This window comes from Leucopleurus acutus (assembly GCF_964270905.1).
Source record: "Leucopleurus acutus genome assembly, chromosome: 8".
In the NCBI taxonomy this organism is placed as follows: domain Eukaryota; kingdom Metazoa; phylum Chordata; class Mammalia; order Artiodactyla; family Delphinidae; genus Leucopleurus; species Leucopleurus acutus.
In genome coordinates this window covers 80,461,694-80,488,158 of record NC_139151.1, presented here as the reverse complement: position 1 = coordinate 80,488,158, position 26,465 = coordinate 80,461,694, and the positions used below count along the sequence as shown (strand labels likewise).

The following is a 26,465-nucleotide window of genomic DNA, read 5'->3' as shown; positions in this document are numbered from 1 at the left end:
CCTCAGACTGATATCATGTTTTTCTGTTGTTCAAAGAATAGTCTTTATGAGCTCAGGACTTTCTTGGATTGATGACAGAGGGTGATCAGCACATTCTACAATGAAACAAAGAGATCCTTCTACATCTCAACATTCATAATGAAAGCCAGTCAAATTTGAAAATATTTTCTTTCACTTCAATCAGATTTTACTGGATTTGCTGCTTTATGAGTCTATTCCCATCTGGTCTAGGTTCTTTCTAATTTTCTAAAATAATTCCACTAACAATACTTTTCAGTCCCGGAACTTCAAAGAACATTAACACTTTAAGAAAATGTAATTAACCTCTAGTTCAGAGATATTTGAAAGGTTTATCACATTTGTTGACTCAATTTAGTAGTTGCTGCCAAAACACTGTATTGAGAAGGATTCTGAGGTCATGTCTGGTCTCAGGAGAAAAGAATACAGTGATTGATTAATGACGTCTGCTACGGAAATTAGCATAAAGACAAATCTTGCTCTAAATCAAACTTGCCATTTTAAAGACTGAGGAACAGGCAGCAAAAGGGACTTATCCAAGGTCTCACAGTATTCAATGATAAAAAAGTCCAATCTAAGAACCAATCATGACTTCAAAGCCAATATTTATTTAGACATTTGTCATTCTTCAGCTGACCATAATCCACTTCCCACTATTTTTATCAGTTCCTCACTGCGTGCCAACATAGTTGGAAGACAATTCCCAGTGCTTGCTTCCTATGGCTGTTCCTCTCTCAAACCACAGTAGCTGGGACCTTCCTCTACCACTCCTGGCTGTACCACAGAAGAAGCCAATGAGTTAGGCTTTGTTGATCTGGCCTTTGTTCTTGAACTCTAAATCTTGGATGGATAGTGCAAAAAATGAGGAAATGTAGGAGAAAACAGATGATTCCAACCACCACAAGAACCCATGAATCATACAGTTGCTGTGGTATGACTTTGACTATGTTTCCTGCAGCCTGGCCTGCAAAGCTCCATTTTCTAAGCCTAAGGCTACCAGCCAATTGTCAATTATGGGCATCCCTGCTATTTGTCCAATGCATCTCCTTTTGGCTAAGGCCAGAGATGGTTTTTGTTGCTTCAAACCAGGGACTCTGAATGATGTTTTACTCAGCGCCACAGTCATGAGGAAGTATTAGCTTTCCTAATACTTTCCTCAGTCAAGTCATAAATTTACACATATGACCTCCAAAATTAAATAAAATGTGTTCCATTGAAAAAAATGGAAAATATGGTCATTTGACAATTAAAAACATCTACAACCATGTCATCTCAGATGGTGGAAACAGCACAATTATTCCATGGTGTTGATCTTCAAGTTTCATCAACATTGTCTTATTCTTTCAAAAATAATCATGAAAAAAAGCAAAAATTAAATAACTGAAATGAAACAAAGACTTTCTACATTTAAAGAGAACTGCCTGGGAAAAATTCCCTTACTTTTCTCTACCCTATCTATGTTCATAATATATCACATTTGTTAACTATAGGCTGTAAAGAACATGTGTTTCTAAGATTAAAGGCTGGTTTATAGACCTTTGTTCATGTAAGATGTAGCAAACTCATAAAACTCTTGCTACATACAAAGTCTGTGCTAATGTATTTTTGGCAAATACTATACTCCTAAGCCCTGGTTTACTTATCTGCTGTCAGCAAGAAAAGGTAAGAGGACATGCTGTCCTGGAAACTCATAATGTATTTCCATCACGCTGGTATCACTTTGGGGCCAATTCATAGAGTATATATTACTCTTCTTGGCTATTTACATTAAGACTCCATTTAAAAAAATTTTTTCCTTTAGTCTTTCTGTCTTCATTAATGAAAAATGCTACATTAAGAAATTTCTGCTTGGTTTTCCTTCCTGTTTCATATAGAGATTCATGTGTAATCTGCAAAGCAGCCTTTAAAGAATGGCATAAGCAGTCAAAATATTTACATATTTTCCTGTAAAATATTTCATAGAAAGATTTAACAGGCATAAGTAAGCTATGACAAGCACGTTCACTTATCTGAATAGAAATACTTCGAGCTGATTTCTTGGCACTGAGAGGAAAGCTGGTTAAGTGACATCTCCTTTTATGGAATGCAATGATTAAACCCATGAGTTGTGCTTACCTTCTCTAAGAGGGTCAGTTTGATATGGAGTTGTTTTCAGTAAAGCTCAGTGTACTATACCTGAAATCATAGAATATGTCACTAACATCAGCAAGTAAAGCAAAGCTAAACATTGAAATTAAAACAAAAGAAGAAATGAAAAAAAAAAGCAAAAGCAATAAACCATCACTACCAAAAACAAACATAAGATTGTATGAGAGTGTAGTAATATATAGATGAATAATTTCACAGAAAACTGAGAAAACAGTGAGTGCTCATATATTAAGAAATATCTTACATTTGAAGATGAGAAATAGGATATCTCAAAAGAGGGTTTTAATGAAATGATTTTTCTATAGGCTAAATGTAGGGGTTTTTTAATTGTTTTTTTGTTTTTTTGTTCTTCATGAATTGTGAGAGAAATATAACTGGAGAATATTGCCATGATCTCTTGCAAGATCTTTCTTCAATAAAGAGAGGAATGAACGGGGAAATTTATTGATCCCAAAAGGTAAATGCCCAAGCTCAGAAACCCCTGTCTACTTCCCAGAGGAGCAAGCTGTAATTTCACAAGCTATGTAGAAGGCTCAGAGATTCTCCAATGCTGAAGTCATCAGCATTTCACATCAGAGACTATGCTGAAGGGTGTAAAATGATAAATACTGGGCATCTAGAAGCCCAGATTCCTAACTCACCATGATGACCTGAATTTCACCTCTATTTCCCACTCTTCTTTACCTGTCAGTTGAAGATAAGTCCTTTCTCTCAACATTGATTTCCGAAGTGAAATGAGTAAAAAGTTGATAGCATTTGCATGGTACCCTACTTTGGTGAGGAGTGGTAACTTGGAATAAAAATGCTGGATCCACTTCCTATTATGCCAGAAAGAACTGGCTGCCACAGCCTCCCCACCAAGACTACCATAATATATAGCTTATTGCGGGCTTCCCTGGTGGGGCAGTGGTTGAGAGTCCACCTGCCGATGCAGGGGACACGGGTTCGTGCCCCGGTCTGGGAAGATCCCACATGCCGCGGAGCAGCTGGGCCCGTGAGCCATGGCCGCTGAGCCTGCGCGTCCGGAGCCTGTGCTCCGCAACGGGAGAGGCCACAACAGTGAGAGGCCCGAGTACCGAAAAAAAAAAAAAAAAAATATATATATATATATATATATATTGCTTATTGGTAAGAAGCCTTCTTGTTAGCAGCTCTGATCACAGAGGTTTCATTCTAATCTATCTCAAATTGCTCAGCTTGGAAATACATAGGCAATAATTCCTGTCTAGCAGGATTTCAATAGCCTCATAAATTCTACTTTTGGAAAATATTCAAACTAAGATATCCATTCACATTGTTCACCACCTTATACTCATTTGCACAGAATAAGATGTCAAACTGAGTATCTTAGAAGATACAGTTCTGGTTGTCCAGTATTTGGATTGATTCTCTGCCATTAAAAAGAAGAAGAAGAAAGAAAGAAAGAAAAAAGGGTGGTCAAGTGAGACAGGGCTTCCATCTTAACCCAACTGCTAAGGATTTAGAGGATGACAATCTGCCCATTCCAACATGACTCTCAAAGGAGTTGATGGCAGTTGTCAATTTGTGTCTTCAATTTAATTTGTTTTTCAAGGTATTTTTAAACCAAATGGAGTTGTCCCAATTTTTAAAAGTTTAAATGTGCTTTTCTTCCTGAGTTTAGAGATATCTGTTAAATTTTTTTAATAAAAGAGGATATTAAAAAGCAATATGCAAATATTGAACTGTGGTCAAGATTTTTTAAAAACTGAGAGGAAAGAGAGAATCATATTTCTCTGAACTTTTCCCACCTAAACTCCTGCATTCTGCCCCAGAAATAATAAGATGGATGGACTATTCTGGGCTATAAAAGAGAGTCGACTATTGGGAGACATTTCAACTCTTTGTTTGAACAAGATAAAATATTTTTATAAAACAATCTCTATCTATCAATTTGAAAGGCAGTATGTATATAGGATCAATTTAGAACATGGAGCATAGAGTTTGAAGTTACAGAGACTGGGGCTCTAATCCTAGCTTTAGCAAGTCATAGCTGTGTTACTTAATTCTCTGAGCCTCTTTCTTCATCAATAAAATGGGACTAATAATAGTATATATTGCATGAACTTGTTGTGAATATTAAATGAGATGTCAAATGTAAAGTGCCTACTAGTTTATTTTGGATAAGGCACTTAAAAAGTTTTAATTTTATCAGATAGCTAGATGACAGATAGCTGAATAGGCCAATAACTATTCTCATGAACCTTTGCCATGGCTGCATACCTACTTTCCCTGGGTACTTAGGCTTTATTCACTTTATCTCTCCTGGATTGCTGCCCTCCAAGCGGTAAGCTCATTTACTCTTTTGACATTTACTGCCAGCCCTCTGTGTACCAAGCACTGTGATATGTGCCCAGAAGGCAGAAAGAGCCAGATGTAGTTCCTGTCCTCAAAGAGCTTTCAGATGCATATATGAGAAGGGGCCAGTGTCGGAGGGATGTTGACAGTATTTACAATGTATACAACGATGAGTCATGATAGGGATGTATAGGAGTGACTAATCTGCCTTCTTTGGGGTGGGGTGGAGGACATAGCTAACTATATGGAGAAGACGTCTACTGAGACAAATATGATTTAGGAATTAATTCCCAGCATAAGGAGCAGCAACACACAAAGACAGTGACCTCCTGCAAGAACAAGGGGGTGGATGTGCTTAGAATTCAGGGAAGGTTCAGGAAGGCAGTAGCAAGTGTATGGATGGGACATCATCTAAAATTACTGAATTCAAAGCTAGAATTAACTTCATGGATAATAATAAAAGCAATAATAACAGCAATAATTATAAACCATTTGTTATGTGCCTGGACATTTTTACATATTAACTCCTTGAATACTTAGAAGCACTCTGTGATATAAATATTATTACGATTCTCATTTTAGAGAAGAGAAAACCTGAGGTATAGAAAGGTTAAGCCATTTCCCAAAGGATATCCCATCTAGTAAAAGTAGCAGAATTGAGATTCAAACCCAGTCAGTCTAGGTCCTGAGCCAGAGTCTCACACACAATGGTACTCTGGTTCTTTGTTTTTGTGTTTTCAGTTAAAGTAGCTTGTACACAACAAGATAAATGATTGGAGCCCTTGGTGAGTGAGTGACCTCCAGCTAGAGTGGTTTTATCAGCACTACCCTGACAGGCTGCCACAAGAGAAACAAAATTACCTAATTGCCTAGCTGTCTGTAGTTAACAGTAACATTAAACCCTTGTGGCTAAAATTAGACCACAGAGTGTGCACATGATGGTTAACCAGCAAAGACAGGAAATAAAGCCCAAAACACAAACCAGTGAAGAAACAAGGTGTGAAGGCTTTGGCATAACTTCATGCTCAGTGTATCTGTGACCCCTTGGAATCAAACATTCCTTCTATGGGCACCACACAGGTATGCATCTATAAAATGGTGGAAATTCCTAACTCAGAATGCTGTGAGGATCCAATGTCAGGTGTTAACCCTTAGACTGAGACATAGTAAAGAATGGTTGTTAATATTTTTCCTTCCTTTATTCTTTTTTTTTACCTCTTTCCATTTTTTACTTTTTTCCTTCCTCCCTCCCTCCCTCCCTCCCTTCCTTCGTCTTTGTCTTTCTCCCTCCCTCTCTTCCTTCTTACTTTCCTTACTCTTATTCTTTCTTCTTAATTACCATCAGATAACTCTTCCACTTCCCTGAATGGTCTTTTGTCATTGCATCTAGTAATAAAACTTTAGTGACAAAAATAGGGAGAAATACACTAATTCTGAGAATGGTTGATAATTATTCACTGGACAACTGGATGACTTAGAAAAAATTGTGATGTTCTAATGTCATTTTAAAAGCTCAGAATCATGGTCAGTATTGAGCTACAGACATTCCCACTATGAAATATGTTAGCCTCTCAAGATATCAGTTATTGTAATACCACACCCTTGCCCTACCACTCAAGGGCAACTGTTTGTTAACTCATATAATAAGATTACTCTTTAAAAAATAATTTCAACAGTGTTACAATCATAGATTTCAGGGTTGAAAGGTATCATGATAGGAATGCATTCCAGAACTTAGACAGCTAAGTAGTAGGTCTGAGCTAGAAAAAAATATACATTCATTCTGAGAGGACCTCTCTTTACCTTAAATTTATATATACAATTTATTCAGGGAAAAATACTTTTTATGCTATGCTTCCTCCTAGTTTCATACATACTTATTTAATGACCCATGAATATACATTGTATCCATATTTTCATTTATATACACATGATATCAGTGGTAAGAATTTTCACAAAACTAATCTTTCCAAGTTTGAAAGAAACTGTTTTGATACCAAAAGAAGTCATAATTTATCTTTTTTTTTTTTAACATTCTATCCATTAGCTGTTTGCCTTATGAATGAAAGTATGAAGCAAGTAGGTAATGTATTCATGTGCCATCTCCTTGGGTATATAAAGGTTAAGAAAAATTGATTACAAACAAATGAGATCTATGACAAAGGCAGAGGAGTAAGGTGAGCAGCCCCCCAAATTAATCAGCATATAAATTAATCTTGCTCCCAGACAAAAAGTAGAACAGGAAGCACTGTCATCAATAATCTACTATGCCAGGACAGTCTCCAGGACGAATACTAATGAGTATAAGCAAATAGTAGCTAGATGAGTAATATAAATACTTAAAAAGTTAAAAGTCTGAACATTTTCTAGTCTGTAAACTATACATATTAAAAATATCTTGTTATTATTACCAGCAAAAATGCTATCACAGTAATTGATTACCATTTACAGAGTACCTACAGAGTGCCCCATACTATACAAAGAATTTTTCATATGTTTTTTTTCTAGTTTCCACGTTCCTTTTGCAAGGTAAGTATTATTACCTTCATCTTAAAATTCCAGCAACTGAACCTCAAGGAGTTTAAGTGTTGTAACTGCAGATCTGTGACAATGAATCTAGGTCTCTCTGATTTCAAAGGCTATACACTTTCCACAATGTAGAGAAAGATTGAAATATTTTTCAAAAGCATATGATTTTAGTGACATAGTCTGTTTTTACAATCCTGGTGCTCACTGACCAATTGTTATCTTCAGTTTATCTCAGAAGTTATACATATTTCTTCCAGAAAGTTCCATACTATTTAACTACCTAACTTAAGGTATTCTAGAAATGACCTTCTATAAAAAGATTTGGACAAGTGAAAGATAGAGATGATAACCTGAGGTACAAACAGCTTCTAAGAGGATGAACTCTCTTAAGGAGGAAAGATTCTTTGATGGTGACCTCACCCCATTTTACTTTACTTTACATAAAGGGTGTTTTCCACAGCCCCTCTTATTCTTCCTCTCTGACTGCCCCTCAATTCTCTTCTTCTGTTAAGAACAAGAATACATGGAAATTCTATCATTTCAAGCCGAACCAACATGTATAATTATAAAATTTTCTCAGGAAAAAAGTAGCCATGCGTGCCTACTAATTCTTAAATGGACTATCATGAATTAGGGATGTGTAGGAAATTTGCAACGTTTTGAAATATTGACAATAAAATTGCATATGCTATGATTGAGAAAGAAAAGTAAGAAATTAAATATTTGTGTAACTGTGAATAATCTTTTCTCTCTAAATCAGTAAAATACTTTGTAAATTTCAGGTTGCAAAATTAGTCAAAACATCCTTGAATAATGTCTTTAAAAAAGTGTTTAATAGTTAGAAACTCACATAACTTAAATTTCCAACATGACACATTATGGTATCTATACATGTAATACTATACTATGTAGTCACCTGTAATGCAGGACTGTATTTATAAACAAGAAATATACCTACATTAAAATGTTAAGTGGAAAAGTATTATAGGTTATAAAAATATTAAACACAGTATGAGCCCATTTGAAAAAGCATATTAAAAAACACATTTTTTTCATTAAGGTAACATAATTTTATAAATTTTGGATATATGAATTGTTTTGATAGTTAAGTCAAAATCTCTTGAATTTACATATTAAAGGAGAAAATTAACATGTGTATTTATTTATTTATCTAGGCTGCATTGGGTCTTCGTTGCTGTGCGCAGGCCCCCTCTAGTTGCAGCGAGTGGGGGCCACTCCTCACCACGGTGTGCGGGCCTCTCATTGCGGTGGCCTTCCCTGCTGCAGACCACGGGCTCCATGTGCCCAGGCTTCAGTAATTGCAGCATGCATGCTCAGTAGTTGTGGCACGTGGGCTCCGTAGTTGAAGCATGCAGGCTCTAGGGTACATGGGCTTCAGTAGTTGTGGCACGTGGGCCCAGCAACTGTGGCTTGCGGGCTCCAGAGCTCAGGCTCAACAGCTGTGGCGCACAGGCCCAGCTGCTCCGTGGCATGTGGGATCCTCCCAGACCAGGGCTCGAACCCGTGTCCCCTGTGCATTGGCAGGTGAACTCTCAACCACTGCGCCACCAGGGGAGTCCCGGGAACAGTCTCCAAGGCCTCTCCAAGCATCTTCTCAATGTTTCTCATTATGGCCACTTTCTGATGGGCTTTGAGAGGATATTCAGTTCTCTTAGGGATGGGGGCCCCCTTATACCAGAAGTACACAGTGATGGTAATGCCCCCATTTAGTAATGACTCTGTGTGATGCCACCAGTACATTGAGATGTAAAGAACATCACCAGGGCCAACCACTCTTTCGTAACCAACCACATTCTGGAAATTGGGGAACCTCTTGTAGTCAGGATTGTCAAAGTCCACCTGGCTCTGTCTGTCACATGGATGATGAACAGGATATGCGTAGAGGCACTCAAACTGACCCGGAGGGAACCAAATGCATTGCTTGTAGCCTTTTATCTGAGCAAAGAAGTTCTGTTGCTCATCATAGTGAGCAGGTGTCACATTTCCTTCCATGCCAATAAGCAGCAGGTTACAGGTCAGCTGCCCCCAGCCACGCTTTCCCTGTTGCTTATTAATCCAGTTCCAGTCGAAACCCAAGAAGTCCATGACAGTCTTCCTGCTCACAGTGTCATTGAGTGTTTGCTGCAGATACGACCTCTCTTCACCTCCTCACTGCTGTATATTCTGCCGTTGCTCAACAAACTCATGAAATTTCATTTCTTCCCTATCGGACCTCAGCTTAAAGTTCTGGAAATTAGCCATCTTCTTTTCATCATAGTGCAAGAACTTGTGGGTGCTGGCACTGTACACAGAGAAGTCTCTGTTGTCATTATTTTCTTGCAGTTATTCAAGGCCCCATTTTAGGGCAGGATACACAAGATTTGTGTCTGCCAGCACCACAGGCTCCTCATTCTCAATAAGCTCCTCTGCCCCGGGGTTGCTCTGACTGAGATGCGGGATGGGCCAGGTCAGGAAGGTATAACTGAGTAGTTGGGACTCATCCCAGGCGGGGCCAGGGGCTTTGGCCTCTTCCTGGGGTTCTCCAGAGCCTGAGGCTGCAGCCTCCACCGCAGTCGCCGCCCTCAGTAGCCATTCTTAATACATAATGCATATTAACATTAAATTTTGGCTTGCAAAACCCAAAAGTTGATATTCAAATCCCCCCTTCCCAACAGCTGACAGACTCTTAAACTACATTTTATGTTATATATTATATTTAGGGTGAGGGTCCAAGTAACCCAAAATAAAACAGCAATTGGTAAGCTTAATTTACTGTGATTGCGTGAAGAATTCAAAAATTTAAAAAGAAACTGGAGAGATTATTTTTAAATACATATGGAAAAAATAAATATGTAGTAACTTCTAAGAAACTTTTTGAAAAAGAGATGAGAGTAAATACCCTACCACTTATAAAATTTACTATGCTGGTTATTGAAATGAAAACAGTATTTCATTAGCATAAGCAAAGACCGGAAACAAAGTAAAAGAACAGAAGATAACTGAAAAATAGAAGATGGGTTCAGTGCTGCCCAAAGAATTAGCATTTGAAGAGGAAAAGCCTGGAGAGTGAGGAAGTTCAAAGAAGAAACCCAAAAATCTACATTCAAATCTCCCTTTCCCAACTGCTGACTGATTCCTAAACTACATAAATATATAAAAATAATATATGTTATAAATATATATACATAATATGTAAATTATATTATATTATTTATAGAGTGAGAGTCCAAATAACCCAGAATAAAACAGCAAATGGGAGGCTTAAGAAGGAAACTCAGCAGCCACACCAAGAAAACAAAAATTAAAGTTTAATCCCTATGGATTAAAGAAGCATTTGCAAAAGTTTTAGTATTTCTCAGCTTTCACCTCAGAAGGGTTCCATCCTAGGATTAAGTGCCATATTCTAGAAGTGAGGACTATGTACTACATGTAAGGGCAAAATTTAAATAGACCTATCTTGACAAAGCCTAAAACTAAGTCTGACCAGGACTGTAGTCATCTGCCAGCCATCTGTGTACCAGATGAAAAACCTTAACACGCTTTAGAGAAATGTCCATCAAGAGAGTCCCTAAAATGTTTCATCCATCAAGCCAAAAGTTATGAGATATGCAAAAACAAAAGCAAAACCCACAGAATCAAATGATTGAAAGTTAAAAAAAAAAAAAAAAAGAAGAAAATAGGCAATAGAAATAGACCTACAGATGATTCAGATATTAGAGTTATTCAACAGGGACTTTTAAGTAACTATGATCCATACGCTTAAGAAAGTTACAAAAAAGTTGGACAAAGTAGAAGAAAAGAGAAAGAATTTTAAAAGAGGATTATAATTTATAAAAACTGGCCAAATGAACATTCTAAAACTGAAAAATAGAAAATAAGAAATGAAAGATCATAAGAAGTAACAAGCTCAGAATTAATGTGTTAAATCTACAAATAACTATTAGCTACTGGCAGACACTCTTCTAAGAGAAAGGGGTAAAATAGTGAACAAAACAAAATCTCCTTCCCTCTTGAATCTTATGCTCTAATGAGGGAAACAGAATATGAACAATATAAGTAAATAAATCTTTTTTAGAAGATGACAACTGAAGGTGATATTACAAGTGAAGGAGACACTAAAAAGTTAACACTTGAATGAAGGAGGTAAAAGTAAAACACATATAAAATCTGAAGAAGGGCCTTCCTGGCAGAAGCAATAAAAAATGTAAAGGCCCCGAGAAGGTGGCGGTTTGTCTGCTAAAGGAAAAATAAGGAGCTTAATGTGGTTGTAATAGTAGGAGATGAGATTATTAACCACTGCAAGGACTTTGGATTCTACCCTGAGTGAGATGAGAAGGTAATACAGAGCTTTTCGTGTAAGTGTGACGTGATTCAACATCTTGCATTAGACTGTAGGAGTTAAGAACAAAAGTAGGTAGAATACTTTGGAGTCTATTATAATAATTCAAATAAGAGATGATGGTGATTGAACCAAGATGGCAGTGGTGAAGAAAGTGAGAAATATTTATATTCTGGATGTATTTTTAATCAATGGCCAACAGGGGATATAAAAGTTGGAGGGGACTTATACTTGACTCTGAATTTTTTGCCTGATCAACTGAAGGAAAGGAGTTGCCACTAGTAAATGGAAAAAACTGAGCATAGAAGGTTTAGGGATAGGGGAATATCAGGAGTTGAGTTTTGGAAATGTTGAGTAGGAGATAACAGACATCTAAGTAGAGATGCCAAGAGCCAAGTAAATATTTGGGTACATGAAACAGGAATTTGAGGAAAAGATCCAGACAGGATCCAAATCCAGGAATTTGGGAATTATTGACACATAAATTGTATTTAAAATAATGAGACTGGGTGATATTTCCAAGGTGCAATAAGTAGAGACATGTAAAAGATTTAAAATTATTGTTCTCTGAAAAAGAAGAATAAAACAAGGATAGAACATTTGTTTATGGAAAATACAATGGTTTGCTGTTAGGAGTCTCTTTTTAGATACCTTCTCTCATTTTATCTGATAGTACAGATCATCTAGATAGAATTTTAACACTGAATGATCTTTTAAAATTGAGAGTCATCTTCAGAGGATGCTAGTGAATCAAATTATTTGACAACTGGCAAGTAAAGAGGGAAGTAAAAATCAGGCATCTATTCTGCTTTTCCTATCAAACTTTAACATGTAGTAACCAAATGATAAGTAAGAGGAAAGTTTTCCTTAATAAAAATATTCCAACTAATAATACAGAAGGAAAACTGAATTAGAATATCATTTGACATCGTCTAATTATTAATGGATCTAGGCATTGAGAATCAATTACAGCTAAATTATAAAAAGAGAAAGAAAATGATAACATGGGCCTCCTGATCCAAATAGCCCCATCAAAAAATAAAATAAATCTAACCTAAATCTTCTCAAACCACAAGGTCCAACTATCAATTCACAGGAGATTCAAAAGTCTGAGGGATGAGCTAAGTTGATTGTTTACAGGGGAGGAAGGAAGAATTGGGTTCTTCTGAAATGACATGAGTAATTTTGATAAAGAAGGTAGCATTTGAGTTAGACTCTGAATAGTAATTATGATTTCAAAAAGAGAAGGGATTTAAAGGGTTTTTTCATGTTGCGGGAACAATCTGAGCAAAGACAGGGAAAGTGTAATATACCTGTGACAAGGCCAATCAATTGTCCAGGTGGCTGAGGAAGAATCTTAGCAGAATAGTGAAACCTTGCTTGAAAGTGAAGATGGGAGTGCATGAGTTTATGTGTTTCCCTTAACTGTACTTTCTAAATTTTCTAAAATGAACAAAGGATTGTTATGTAATTATATTTCTATACTTACATAAATTCAAGTTTTTAAAAATGTAATTTAATAGAGCTTTCAGTCAACTAATGGAAGACTTCAAATGCCATGATCAAGTTATTTTACTTTTCCCCTCACCAATCCTGGTTGTGCAGCTAAAGATACAATTGGCTGTAACTCTGTTCCATTAAATGTTGATGCTAAGGGTGTCACCAGTCATAAATTTTAGAAAAAATCAAGTAGCTTTTTCAGGAATGTAAAAATCATTACCATTACTGAAATGTTCAATTTGAAGCCCAGTTTGAGAAATACAAAATTTCTAATTTATCTTCAGGGAAGTCTTCCAAGCATACTTAATGTTGATGCCAATAAATTTTAAAATACACTGTGAATATAAACAGAGTAAATACAGTTTGTATAGGCTCCAATTAAGACAGATATTAAAGCTATAGCTTGATTTCCAAACTGTTCTTCGTTCTGCCGATTGGGGACAATTTAAAACCTGACGATTGATAGAACATGGCAAGCTAGTCAAATGGAATGAGCAGAGAGAGATGTGGGGGCGAGGATGAAAATGGAAGGAGTGATCATCTAAGAAGAGGGATAATTTAAAAGACTTGAGAACTGTAAGGACTTAAGAAAAACTCAGGGCTCTCAGTCTCTGGTTGCTGGCAGAGGGAGGCTAAGGTAGGGCTCAGGCAGCCAAAGCAGGTCTGCTTAGTCCGTTACCCAAATTGGCTAAGACCAGACACACTTCAAGGGGTATGAACAATTTTTAACTGAAAAATGGAACTAAGATGTGTTCAAAGAAATGGTGTACGACCCAAGAATAGTGTTTAAAATCAAGAAATCTGGGACTTCCCCAGCAGTCCAGTGGTTAAGACTCCACACTTCCACAGCAAGGGGTGAGGGTTTGATCCCTGTTCAGGGAACTAAGATCCTGCATGCAGCACACTGTGGCCAAAAAAAAAAAAAAATCTGGGTTCAAGGAGATGTCAACTAGTTGGAGAAACAGGATAGGGATCTCAAAAGGAGACAAAAGAGATCATCCAACCTTTGAAGCCAGCAAGGATGCCAAGAACTTATTCTTACTGGGTTTTTCTGTAAGGAAAGCAGTTCTGCTGATATAAAGAGGCAATGCCAGAATAAACCCTTACATTTTACCTTAATGTGTTCTATCTTGGGAAAATCCACCCCAATTTTGTGCTTTTTCAACCTTTCTTACCGTTATCAATCAACAGAAACTTGATGCCAAGTAATTAATATGTATCTATATTTCTCCAAACATATGTTATTTGTATAATATGAAATTATTCATGGACATTTGCAGTGTATTTCCTGTTGAGGGCACCATACATTCATTCATCCAACAAATATTAATTGGGTACATACTCTTTGTAAGCTCTTGCAACTGCTGGGTGTAGAGAGGTGAGTAAAGCTAACTTAACCTCTGCTCATTATGGAACACATTCCAACTGAGAGGTGTGAGCATTAAATAAATAAGATGGTAACAAATTCAAGGTAGAGATTTGGAACAATGGAGTGTGACAGTTAGTGACTGAGTGGCTACTTTAGGTTGGGGTGGTCAGGAAGATCTCTGAAGAGGTGGCATTCAAGCTGCATCCTGAATTGTAAGAAACAGCCCTAAATGAGTGGGTTTCAGTGTCTAGATGAAAGACAAGGAACAAAAAAAAAAAAAAAAAATTAGGTTTTGTGATAGGATACCTTGGAAAATGTTTGGGAAAACCACAGGTGTTTGAGTCAAATCTCATATTTACTTTGAGCTCCTCTTTTCAGAAGCGTTTCTAAAAGAAAGATGCCCAGAGGGAGATTTTTTTAAAGTTTGGAATCTTCTCTAAGGGAGAAGTATCAAGAATGACTACTAACTTGAAATGATAATGTAGATTCTGCAGAGCAAAAGAGATGAAGCCATCATGTTTTTATTGTACAAGCTGAGTTTCACAGGTGAATTTGATACTTGCTAACATCCCCCGCATGCCCGAATGAAATAAATGAGAAATGCAGGAGATGAAGTTACAAATCCAATTTCCCTTTTGCAACAAGACAGAGTCAGTAAGTCTTTGCTGCTTTCTTCATTTGAAAACTCATCCATATTTTATCTTCCTTCATAAACAATGTTTAGATAAACCCAGTGAATAATGGGGTTGAAAGGAAATTTTAAAGGTCATCTTGTGTATACCCCTGGCTTCAGGCAAGATTGCATTCATGCCCACCCAAGAAGCTGTCGTCTTTTCTGTCAGGTTTTGTTTTGGATAATGTTTATTTTTTCCAGGGGGGAGTTGGGTAGGGAGGACAGTAATGAAGAGCATGTTTGCCTTAAAAGTACAAGCAGAGTTATTTTTAATGTAGGATCCCTCCTCTCCCTGTTATGCCAGGGGCAGAGTATTCTCCAAATGCCTTATACACTTACTTTCAGCTCTAAATGTATTTGTGCAAATCTCATGAATCATCAAGGCTTTTGAAAATATTTATAGGGAAAGAAACTCTACCCTTTTCATTAGAGTGAGTTAGACTCACATTTGTATCTCGCTATTGTTTAAGGAGAACAATGGATCGGTGGATGAAAGAGAATGTCAGCTGGATCAACAAACAGCTGTTCCAACAGAAGTCCTGCCACCCTATACAGCAGAGCAGTACTAATTGCTGCCTTCCCTGGAGTCTCTAAAGATGCTCGATTGGCATTTAGTACCCTGTTTACCTAAAATCAAAAGTTAAGGCTGAAATGAGACTTTCATCATTATGACTACTTCACCGCCAGAGAGAAAGCTGTAGCCCTTTAAAACTTTCTTTATCTGATCTCCCAAGAAGACTCCACCACTTTCCAAGGCAATATATTCTAGTGTCCTCTTCAAATGACCTAACTGAAACTTATAACCGGGTGGTCTCATGTCCAGGCTTTGATGGAAGCCGGGACTCTCATATTATGTGTAAATATATACTCCTTATAATATTCATAGGCCCTCGCAATATTATTTTCTCTAGGACACAGAAATCAAATTTCTTCTGAAGGCAGTGTGGTACTGGGTAAAGGTTATAGGAATTGGACTCAGTTCTGGATGAGAGTCTTGGCTCTTCCATTGACTAAGTGGATGAGCAACTTATTTGAGACCCAGTTTACTCAACCTTCTCAAAGGGTTGCTGTGAGGATCAAATGTGACAATGCATAAATCATTTATAACAACATGCCTAATCCATATTAGATGTCAATTTTTATCACTGCTTGCCCACCTTTTTCCTTTATCAATGGGTGTTTTTCAAGTTTTTATATGTTGTTTAAGTCATAGACTATAGATAGAGGTTCAGTCATCTAAGAACCACAAATAATCCAGATAACTTTATACTTCATTACCAATTCACATGTGTTTTACTTAATTAACAATAGAGCATGGGGATTTCCCTGGAGATCCAGTGGTTAAGATACCCCGCTTGCATTGCAGGGAGCGCAGGTTCGATCCCTGGTTGGGGAACTAAGATCCTGCATGCGTGGCACAGCCAAAAAATAGAAGGAAAAAAAAAATCAGTTAAAAAAATGAAATAAAAACCCCAATAAAGTATGAAGATTATGAATTCATATTTTGCTTATGATCGAAAATGATCTACAAATTCTTTTCTGGGATCTTCTTAAAGCTTGTCCTGTGTAATATACATTGAGATTATTTTTCTTTACTTTACATAGTAATTATAAACAGTATTGAATCACATCTTCACATTTCTCAAATTCCTAAGATGTTTTAAATATAAATCCTTTTCTTTTGAAGTCAGGCAAAATATTATTAGCTACAACAGTATTGCTGGTCACCATTCTGTCATCTAGATTATAAATAAAAATAGTAAATAGGGCCATTGTAAGTACCAATTTGGGTAGGACACAATATATTTTGTGGATGCAATGACGAAAAAGGTGCTTTCAGACCAAGTTTTCTTCTACGTATGAGTCATGCCACAATTTTTTTTTGTCTTGCCTATAATGTGCCAGGCACTGTGGCAATAAACTTGAATGACATATTCTTGTAGACTTCAACTTAAAGAGGGAGAAAAAATTGCAAGCTTGTAAGTTACAACACCACTTGACAGATGTTAAAGCACCTGCACAAGCAAAGTGTCAAGAAGCAGTTGAGATGGGATACTTGAGGTAGTCTAGATGCAGCATGGTATAACGGATTTACCAGTCACAAGATTCTAGGCACAACTGTGTGGTTCTCAGTCTCCTCACTTGTAAAGTGGAGATTTTTTTTTATCAGGGGAATTATAGCACTGTGTTGTCAGGGTCTGTTATGGAGTCCTTTTCTTTCCAGAGATCCCAGATCCCTGAAAAGAGAAAGAAATTTCAGACAGCTATCACCCTAAGTGTTCTGATTCAAGATCATCTGAGTCTCTAGTTTCTGACCTTAGGATAAAGTGCAAATTCTCCACCAATATTTAACAGCTCTCCACTACACTCTTCCATGTTTCTCTCCCGCCTCATGATTCACTACCTTCCCCAGACGAAGAAGGAGGCAAAAGCACTCTAATCAGAGGAAAAACATATGCAAATAAAATCTCAGAGACATGAAAAATTGTGACATATTAAGGAAAATTTGGAAATTTAAGGTAGCTGAAAAAGATGGAAGCCATGTAAAGGGCAGCAAGAAGTGGTACAGACAGGTAGGTTGAGGTGAGATAGAATATCAGGATAAAGAAGAAGACAATTTTCTAGGCAACAGAAAACTAAAAGAGAGAATTGGCTCCTCAGTTCTTGTTTTCTTTTCTTTTGGATAGAAGCAAGTTCTCATAAGATTTTTTTTTTTTGAAGATCATGCTGATAGTGGTGGGGAAAGCGAACTGGAAGGGTTAAGAGGTGGAGGCTGAGAGGTCAGACAGTCAACTAGGGAAGAGCTCCAGGTGAGGCATGATAAAGGTCTGATGAAAGTCTATGCTAAATTAATCTCCTTATCACAGGGCCAGATAATGAAGTATTTTGGCAAATGTCTGCAATCACCAAATTAACATTATAATCTGTCATAAGAACATGTCTTGGAAACACAGGTCTGGGAGGGGCCAGAAAATATGTTTCCTTCAACTTGCCATGTGATCTCTCAATCCTACTTTGGGAAGTCAGTTTTCAGAACTCAATTCTTGGGTTAAATGTGACTGCCTAAATTTACTGTCCAAATTTCCAAAGATGATACATAATCTGATTAAATTTTTTAATAATTCCTTTAACTATTACATTTTCCTGGAGAGCCCTACTCCATCCATCTCTTGACAATGAGACTGAATCCAATGATACTATAATCTCAGCTCAGTTTTAAGTGCCCTGTGCTTTGCTAGCAAATTGCCTACTCAGAAACCAACACCAGTTTTAACCCTATTAGAGTCTATTGTGGAGGCTCTGTTATCTTCACTTGCTATACAGCGGATGACTATTATACACCACGGGACTCCTGAACCTGGGACTCCTTTCAGATAAAGAAATATAACCTGAGGTGTCTGCCATATTCAAGGCTCTGTCAGTTGCTGATAAAGCTAAGAGGATATACAGATCATCACAGCCATTTCACTCCTCCTGAAGTAGTAGTCAAATATTATCTAACAATAGGCTACTGGGATTAGACAGTAGATGGCTTGCTGTGATGGTCCATCTTTGCCCTGGCCCAGGAAGTACCTCTTCTGGCAGTTTCATACCAGTGGTGTCAAAACATTGCATGAGTCTGTTAAGATTTACCCAAATATTTACTGTTTGCTATTTATTAAAATGAAAGCCTTCTTTTTTAACCTTTCCCTCTATTTATCTGACATTCTCTCTCAATAAAACACCTACACATTCCTCAGGAACAAATGTCGATTTAACATTTTCCACTACTAACCTTCAGGACAGCTATAGATGTCTGACAGCATGTAACTTAAACATTTCAGTGGCACTTAGCATATTTTCTCAAGGAGCAATTGGTGGAAGTGAAAAGGAAACAATATACTTTTCAGTAAGCAGTCTATACCTAACTGCCTACATCTCTCCCTTTCTTGCCCCCTTCCTCTTCTGGGAGGTTGCCGCGGTGCCAGACTACGTGTATTGTGAGTGCTGCCGTTTACAGTTTAAAATGAAGCACATACCTATTACAGAAAATCTGGGAGAGAATACAGAAATGTAGGAAGATTGAGAGAAAAATTGATCTGTAATAAATCAATAATCATTACTTTGGAACCGTTCCATACAGTATTTTTCCTATGAATAAAATTTTGGAATTTTGGTGTATTTTAATTTGTTATAAGTGTGTTTGTATTGGTAGGATCCATATTGACTTGTTATATACTCAGGAATCTTTTACTTGCTAGTGACAAAAATCCAAACTGAATAAGCTTAAGAGAAAAAAACGTTAGAAGAAAAAGGCTCTTTCATGTAACTTAGAAGAACAGGGGTTGATCAGGTATTTTTCTCAATTACTACAAATAGGAAATATTCACATAATGTGGTAAGAAGAGGGAGAGTACTTTGACATCCTCCCACTTAGAATCCCAGAGGAATGAGCTTTCTTGGCTCCCAGGGAAGGACTCTGGTGGACCTGGATCAGTCGCTATGTTGGGGTAGACCCCTCTCTCCCTTAAAACTATAAGAAGTTGGGGAAGAGCAATTTCCCAGAGAAAGGGAAGCTCCTGTTTCTAAGAGCACAGCCAGGAGGAATAGTGGATTGTCGCAATCAAGAGATGAGTATTTTCTAATGTCAGGAACCATGAATTTTCTACAAAGTAAGAATATTCCTTATCCCAGGAAGAAGGAGAGTAGCAGAACTTTATAAGGTGCATTTCAATGTATACCTTCTGTCCTTCATAAAAGATTTTTAGTTTTATTTCATTTTTCTTGCCACTTCAGCTGTGAATCTCTGTATTGGTGAGCCAATGCTATAGATAAAGATGTTGCATTCCCTCCAGTGTGTTGGGGTAGAAAAAAGATTAAGGATCAATTGTTCATCCACAAGTAATAAATCAAAATTTAAATACCAATTGCTCTATTGCTGGACATTTAGGTTGTCTCCATTCTTTTACCATTTTAAATAATGCTACTTAGAACATAAAGCGCTTTCTAGATTTAGAATTATATAAGACCAATTTTTAGCAGTAGAATTACCAGTTCAAAGGGTATATATAGTTCACTTTAAGGCCCTCAGTCCATTAAGTATTACTGAAACAGTATTTCAGTGATGCAGTTTCCTAATGCTGGCTGGACCAGCTGATTTATTTTAGTGTTAATTGTCCAATGGTCTGCATGTATCAGCTCATGTATTTACAGTTGTTAGCACTAAGCGCAGTGCCTTGCATATGAAATGCATTCAACAAATGTTTCTCAATGATGAACAAGAAGATGCTGGTGTTGAGAGTCCAGGGATTTTCCTAATTAATCTGTATTTAGGATGAAAGCATGAAAAGGAAATTCCTTTTATACAAAAGCAGGACGCTGAGACAAATGACTGGGAGAGTAAACTAACTCACCTCATTCATTAAGTATAAAGGGTAATTCAAGTTTTACCTGCCTGTCTGCTGCTTGCAGGAGCTTAGCCTACTCCGTGTGTCCAAAGAAGATTAAACAAACCAGTATTTATGGAAAGAAGCCATTTGGTGCATATAGTGGAAAGAACTCCAGCTCTGGAGTCATGAGACTTACTCTCCAGTGGAGGCTCTTAACCACCCTGAGTGTTGGTTTCCTTATTTGATCAATAGAGGTAAGAATGTCTGCCACGGCTGCCTCTCAGGGCTGCTATACAGAATGAATAGGTAATGCATGAGGAAGTTCTTTGTAAATTGTAAAATCCTACGCAAATAAATTATTCTTACCATTATTATTGCAAATTCAGAAGAGTTGCTCTTAAATGATTTGAGGTTGTACATCTCTTTGGAATGTAATTCAAGTTATGAGCTCTCTCTCCCAAAAAAGGGGCACATACTTTTTTTTTTAATATCTTTTATTTTATTACTTATTTATTTATTTAGGCTGTGTTGGGTCATTGTTGCTGCACGTTGGCTTTCTCTAGCTGCGGCAAGTGGGGGCTGCTCTTCGTTGCGGTGCGCAGGCTTCTCATTGTGGTGGCTTCTCTAGTTGCAGAGCACAGGCTCTAGGCACATGGGCCTCAGTAGTTGTGGCACGCGGGCTCAGTAGTTGTGGTGCACAGGCTTAGTTGCTCTGCGGCATGTGGGATCTTCCTGGACCAAGGCTTGAACCCATGCCCCCTGCGTTGGCAGGCGGATTCTTAACCACTGTGCCACCAGGGAAGTCCAAGGGGCACATACTTTTAAAAATTATATACAGTTTCAGGCTGTTTATGAAATACCACAAACTCAGGGGTACATGAAAATAAAACACAGTATGCTCTCCCTGCTCAGAAGCTACTTGCACTCTAGTCAGACAGACATACATTAAAAAAAAAAAAAAGAAAGAAAGAAAGAAAAGGAAAGAAAGAAAAAAAAAAAGAGAAGCAAACAGGTTGTGGTAATTATGGATGACTGTAAAGAAGAGCTATCACTGGAAGTCTAAAGCCATGCAGAAAGTCATCATGGAGGGGGCTTCACGTGGGATGGTTCTTGACAAAGGGCAACCTATGTACGGTGAAGAGCTATCTGGTACACAATGGAAGATGAGAAATATACATACTCTATTATGTCCAGGCACTATGCTGGGTCTTGGACAATAATATAAATAAATTAGACATATTTATTAATCTTAAGAAGCTCCTGATATAGAAAAATATAAATGAAGAACAAATAAAGAGAATGTGATGTGATAAAGTGTAGTACTTTTTCTGGGAGGGTGAAAAAAGGTTTTCGAGAAAGTGTCATTTCAGGTCGGTTTAAATTGTGGATAGAATTTAGGTAGAGATAATAGCATTTGGAAAGAAATAGCAAAGAGAAACAGTATGTTACTATTACTGGATCATTATGGGGGTACATGGCAAATGAGGCCATGTACAAGAGAGTGGACCTAGAGTGCTTTTCTAAGGAAAAGGCACTTTATCCTGGAGATAAATCCAGACTTGCTTAAGGATAAGAATAACCAAATGTTTTATTAAAAAACAGACTCTCAACGCCCACTTCCCAAGATTCTCATTCAGAGGATGAGCAGGAATCTCTGTTGCTTATCGGTGTCCTGGGGGAATTATTATTTTCAGGCAAGTTTAGAAAATAATACTGGAAGTAAAAAATATTCAATGAGGGGTTTTCAGTTACGAAAAGGTATCTTCAGTCCTGGAATTTGGAATCATTCCTTTGATGGCAGTGTGGACAATTATTAGATGAAGTTTGAAGCAGGAAAATATTCTGATGCCCCATAGTAACCTATCGCAAGATGTAATAGCTTTTTTATATCTTGCTTAATCCTTACTCTATTTATTCTTGCTTTATCCTAGTGGAGATAACCAATAACTGGTCATGACCCTCTTTATCAAAGCCCATCATTTCACATCTAAGTTTCCTTTTGGATTACATTTGGTCTTCATAGACTTAGCCTCTGTTTTCTAAAGTTTGATTTTAAGAACAACTCACTTTAATTCATTCTTTGGTCTCCTCAAGTTTTCTCCACATTTACCAAGTTCTGGAGCTTATTTACAACACTAAGCCAATTTCTTAGGAATTTCTGCACTCTTTTTATGGCTTGAAATTCTATTTACACTCATGTCTCAAACAGCTAAATAAAAATGATGACACACAGTCAACCAATTCTGTCATTTATTCATGCAACAAATATTGCTTGACTATTACATGGTAGGCACTATACTAGGTTTTTGAAACACAAAGATGAATACAAATAAAAGTTTTTGAAACACAAAGATGAATACAAATAAAAGTTTATGCCTTTCTGAAGTCCACAGTGTAGGAGTGGGGGGAACAAGAAGTAAACAAAGTTGCCCCCCAAAAGTATCTACTTTTATAATAGATGGAAATAAAATATTTTGGAAGCACAGAGGACAGAATTATCTAATGCTAATTTGTGGGGTCAAGGAAGGTTTCACAAAGAAGATGACACTTGAAGGAATAACAGAAAGTTTCAAAGTGTATGGGACTGTAATGGCTGCACCCTCAGTGTTCTATAGCATCCTTGGGTTTACCAGCTTCTTTAGTTTATCTCCGATCCCTGTTAAACATTTCCCTAGACATTCATGATCATGTTTCCCTTTTGTTTCATAGTTTTATGTCATAGCTAGGTAGGATGACAAACATTTCCCTGGGTTTAAACCAGGAGAATTACACAAACTCACCCAGGTTCAGTTGAACATTCTGTAACTATTGCCTGAGTCTTGCTTTGGAAACCAAACCTGAAACCAGATAATTTTCACATGGTTTCAAGTTTCACCATCAACAATTCACATGACACCAGGCTCAATTCATGTATAATATAAACAGGTGTAAAATTTCAGCCACAAGTCACTATAGACATATGTTGGATGGGCCTTGAGCTTGGCTTCACAAAAATTATTTGAGCTTCCAGAGAGAAAGTATTTCCATTTGTCATCATCACAGGTATTCTCCCTTCCAACACATATACCAATAGCCACTGGTCTAGCTGTGGAAATAACACTTCCTGATTTGCAAAGTTCAGACAACAGATGACTGTCCCCAAAATGACAGCCTGGTATGTCGAGGCATAACAATGGCCAGCCACAAGTTTGGTGGAAACTAACAAAACGTTTCAGAATAATGGGAGATGATGAAATGGATCTGCAATGAGGACTTAATATGCCATTTTTAAAAACCACTAACATATGAGGAAACTTTCCAACTTACAACAGTGTGGAAAGTAATGCAATAATATGTTTGATTAGAAAGTACTTCAGGATGTATTAACGTAAGCACTTAGCAAGTCTCACAAACATACCATTCTGCAGTGAGCATATAGATTTTTTCAAACATCCAGTTCCACTTAAGTTGTGCTCTAGCTGATTGCTCTAAATGCAAGGGCAGTTCTACAAGCTCTTTCATGTACAGTAAATTCAAACCCTTTGATCCCATTTTGTTTTGATTTTTTAAATGGAAATAAACACAAAACACTTAAATCTCTGTATTTCTTCATAAGCTGTGCACATTAGCCTGGTTCTGAAAGTATCTTTCCCTTTTGAATCCTTGTAAAATAGTCATTTAACACTATATTCTTTCCCTCTGATTCTCTGGGGATTTTTATTTGCTTTAAATTCAAAGTGCAAAAGACTTCATCAGATAATAAATCAAGAGTTAACCTGGAAAGACTTATGTTTAACTAGTCTCTTTGGCGATGTTTGAGTTCAGCCGTTCCGACATGGGGAGCAACATTTGAGAGCAAGGTAGAGTTAAAAAAAAAAAAAAAAAAAAGCAAGACCCAGGGAAGAAAAGGAAAGGAAAGGAAAGGAAAGAAAAAGTCTTGTTTCCTTAAATAAAAATAATAGGAAGGCGTGGTAAACCTCAGAACTTTTATCAGGACTAAGTACCACAGGTGAGTTTGGGAAAACAGGAAGATAGGTAAACAACAAAAATCAGAAAAGTTTGCAATTGTAAAAGTAAACATAGGTTTATCACCCTTGGACAGAGCCTCATCAGAAAATGCACAAGGAGGCCTGGATCACTCCCACTGCAATCTAACCATTAGCAGAATGCACACTGAGAAGAGAAGGCAGCCTGGAGGTAGCCGGCATCACCCACGCTGGGGCTTACCTGCAGCTTTTTATAAAAATACACATGCCTGGGGAGAGCTTAAAGATGGCGGAAGAGTAAGACGCGGAGATCACCTTCCTCCCCACAAATACATCAGAAATATATCTACATGTGGAATTGCTCCTACAGAACACCTACTGAACACTGGCAGAAGACCTCAGACCTCCCAAAAGGCAAGAAACTCCCCACGTACCTGGGTAGGGCAAAAGAAAAAACAGAGACAAAAGAATAGGGACGGTACCTGCACCAGTGGGAAGGAGCTGTGAAGGAGGAAAGGTTTCCACAGACTAGGAAGCCCCTTCGCGGGCGGACACTGCGGGTGGCGGAGGCAGGAAGCTTTGGAGCGGCGGAGGAGAGCGCAGCAACAGGGCTGCGGAGGGCAAAGCGCAGAGATTCCTGCACAGAGGATCAGTGCCGATCAGCACTCACCAGCCCGAGAGGCTTGTCTGCTCCCCCGCCGCGGGGGGCGGGGTTGGGAGCTGAGGCACGGGCTTCGGTCGGAGCGCAGGGAGAGGACTAGGGTTGGCGGCGTGAACACAGCCTGAAGGGGGCTAGTGCGCCACGGCTAGCCGGGAAGGAGTCCGGGGAAAAGTCTGGACCTGCAGAAGAGGCAAGAGACTTTTTCATGCCTCTTTGTTTCCTGGTGCGCGAGCAGAGGGGATTAAGAGCACCGCTTAAAGGAGCTCCAGAGACGGGCACGAGCCACGGCGATCAGCGCGGACCCCAGAGACGGGTATGAGACGCTAAGGCTGCTGCTGCCACCACCAAGAAGCCTGTGTGCGAGCACAGGTCACCATTCACATCTCCCTTCCGGGGAGCCGACACAGCCCACCACTGCCAGGGTCCTGTGATCCAGGGACAACTTCCCTGGGAGAACGCACGGCGCGCCTCAGGCTGGTGAAACGTCACATGGGCCTCTGCCACTGCAGGCTTGCCCCGGATCCGTACCCCTCCTTCCCCCCCGGCCTCAGTGAGCTAGAGCCCCTGAATCAGCTCTCCTTTAACCCTGCCCTGTCTGAGCGAAGAACAGATGCCCACAGGTGACCTACACACAGAAGTGGGTCCACATCCAAACCTGAACCCTGGGAGCTGTGCAAACAAAGAAGAGAAAGGGAAATTTCTCCCAGCAGCCTCAGGAGCACCGTATTAAAGCTCCACAATCAACTTGATGTACCCTGCACCTGTGAAATACCTGAATAGACAACGAATCATACCAAATTGACGAGGTGGACTTTGGGAGCAAAGATATATATATTTTCCCCCTTTTTCTCTTTTTGTGAGGGTGTATGTGTATGTTTCTGTGTGTGATTTTGCCTGTATAGATTTGCTTTTACCACTTGTCCTAGGGTTCTGTCCATCCGTTTTTTTTTTTAATTTTTATAAATTTTTTTCTTAATAATTACTTTTTATTTTAATAACTTTACCTTATTTTATTTTACTTTACTTATTTTATCTTCTTTCTTTCTTTCTTTTTCTCTTTCTTTATTTTCTTTTTTTTTCTCCCTTTTATTCTGAGCCGTGTGGATGAAAGGCTCTTGGTGCCCCAGCCAGGCATCAATGCTGTGCCTCTGAGATGAGAGAGCCAACTTCAGGACACTGGTCCACAAGAGACCTCCCAGCTCCATGTAATATCAAACAGCAAAAATCTCCCAGAGAACTCCATCTCAATGCCAAGACCCAGCTTCACTCAACTACCAGCAAGCTACAGTGCTGGACACTCTATGCCAAACAACTAGCAAGACAGGAACACAACCCCATCCATTAGCAGAGAGGCTGCCTAAAATCATAATAAGGCCACAGACACCCCAAAACACACCACCAGATGTGGACCTGCAAACCAGAAACACAAGATGCAGTCTCATCCACCAGAACACAGGCACTAGTCCCCTCCACCAGGAAGCCTACACAACCCACTGAACCAACCTTAGCCACTGGGAACAGACAACCAAAACAACAGGAACTATGAACCTGCAGCCTGCAAAAAGGAGACCCTAAACA

The 26,465-nt window shown here is 38.3% G+C and overlaps 1 protein-coding gene across 1 annotated transcript in view; it reads right to left on the bottom strand.

The window, feature by feature from the left end:
• LOC309965482 (hypoxia-inducible factor 1-alpha inhibitor-like) overlaps window positions 1-26,465 on the bottom strand; it is a gene marked incomplete at both ends in the record, with an annotated part of 126,671 nt that overhangs the window by 56,020 nt on the left and 44,186 nt on the right. Inside the window, 3 exon segments of the mRNA XM_082845006.1 lie at window positions 8,581-9,180; window positions 9,184-9,354; window positions 9,358-9,605. Coding sequence (XP_082701132.1) covers window positions 8,581-9,180; window positions 9,184-9,354; window positions 9,358-9,605 — 1,019 coding nt within the window.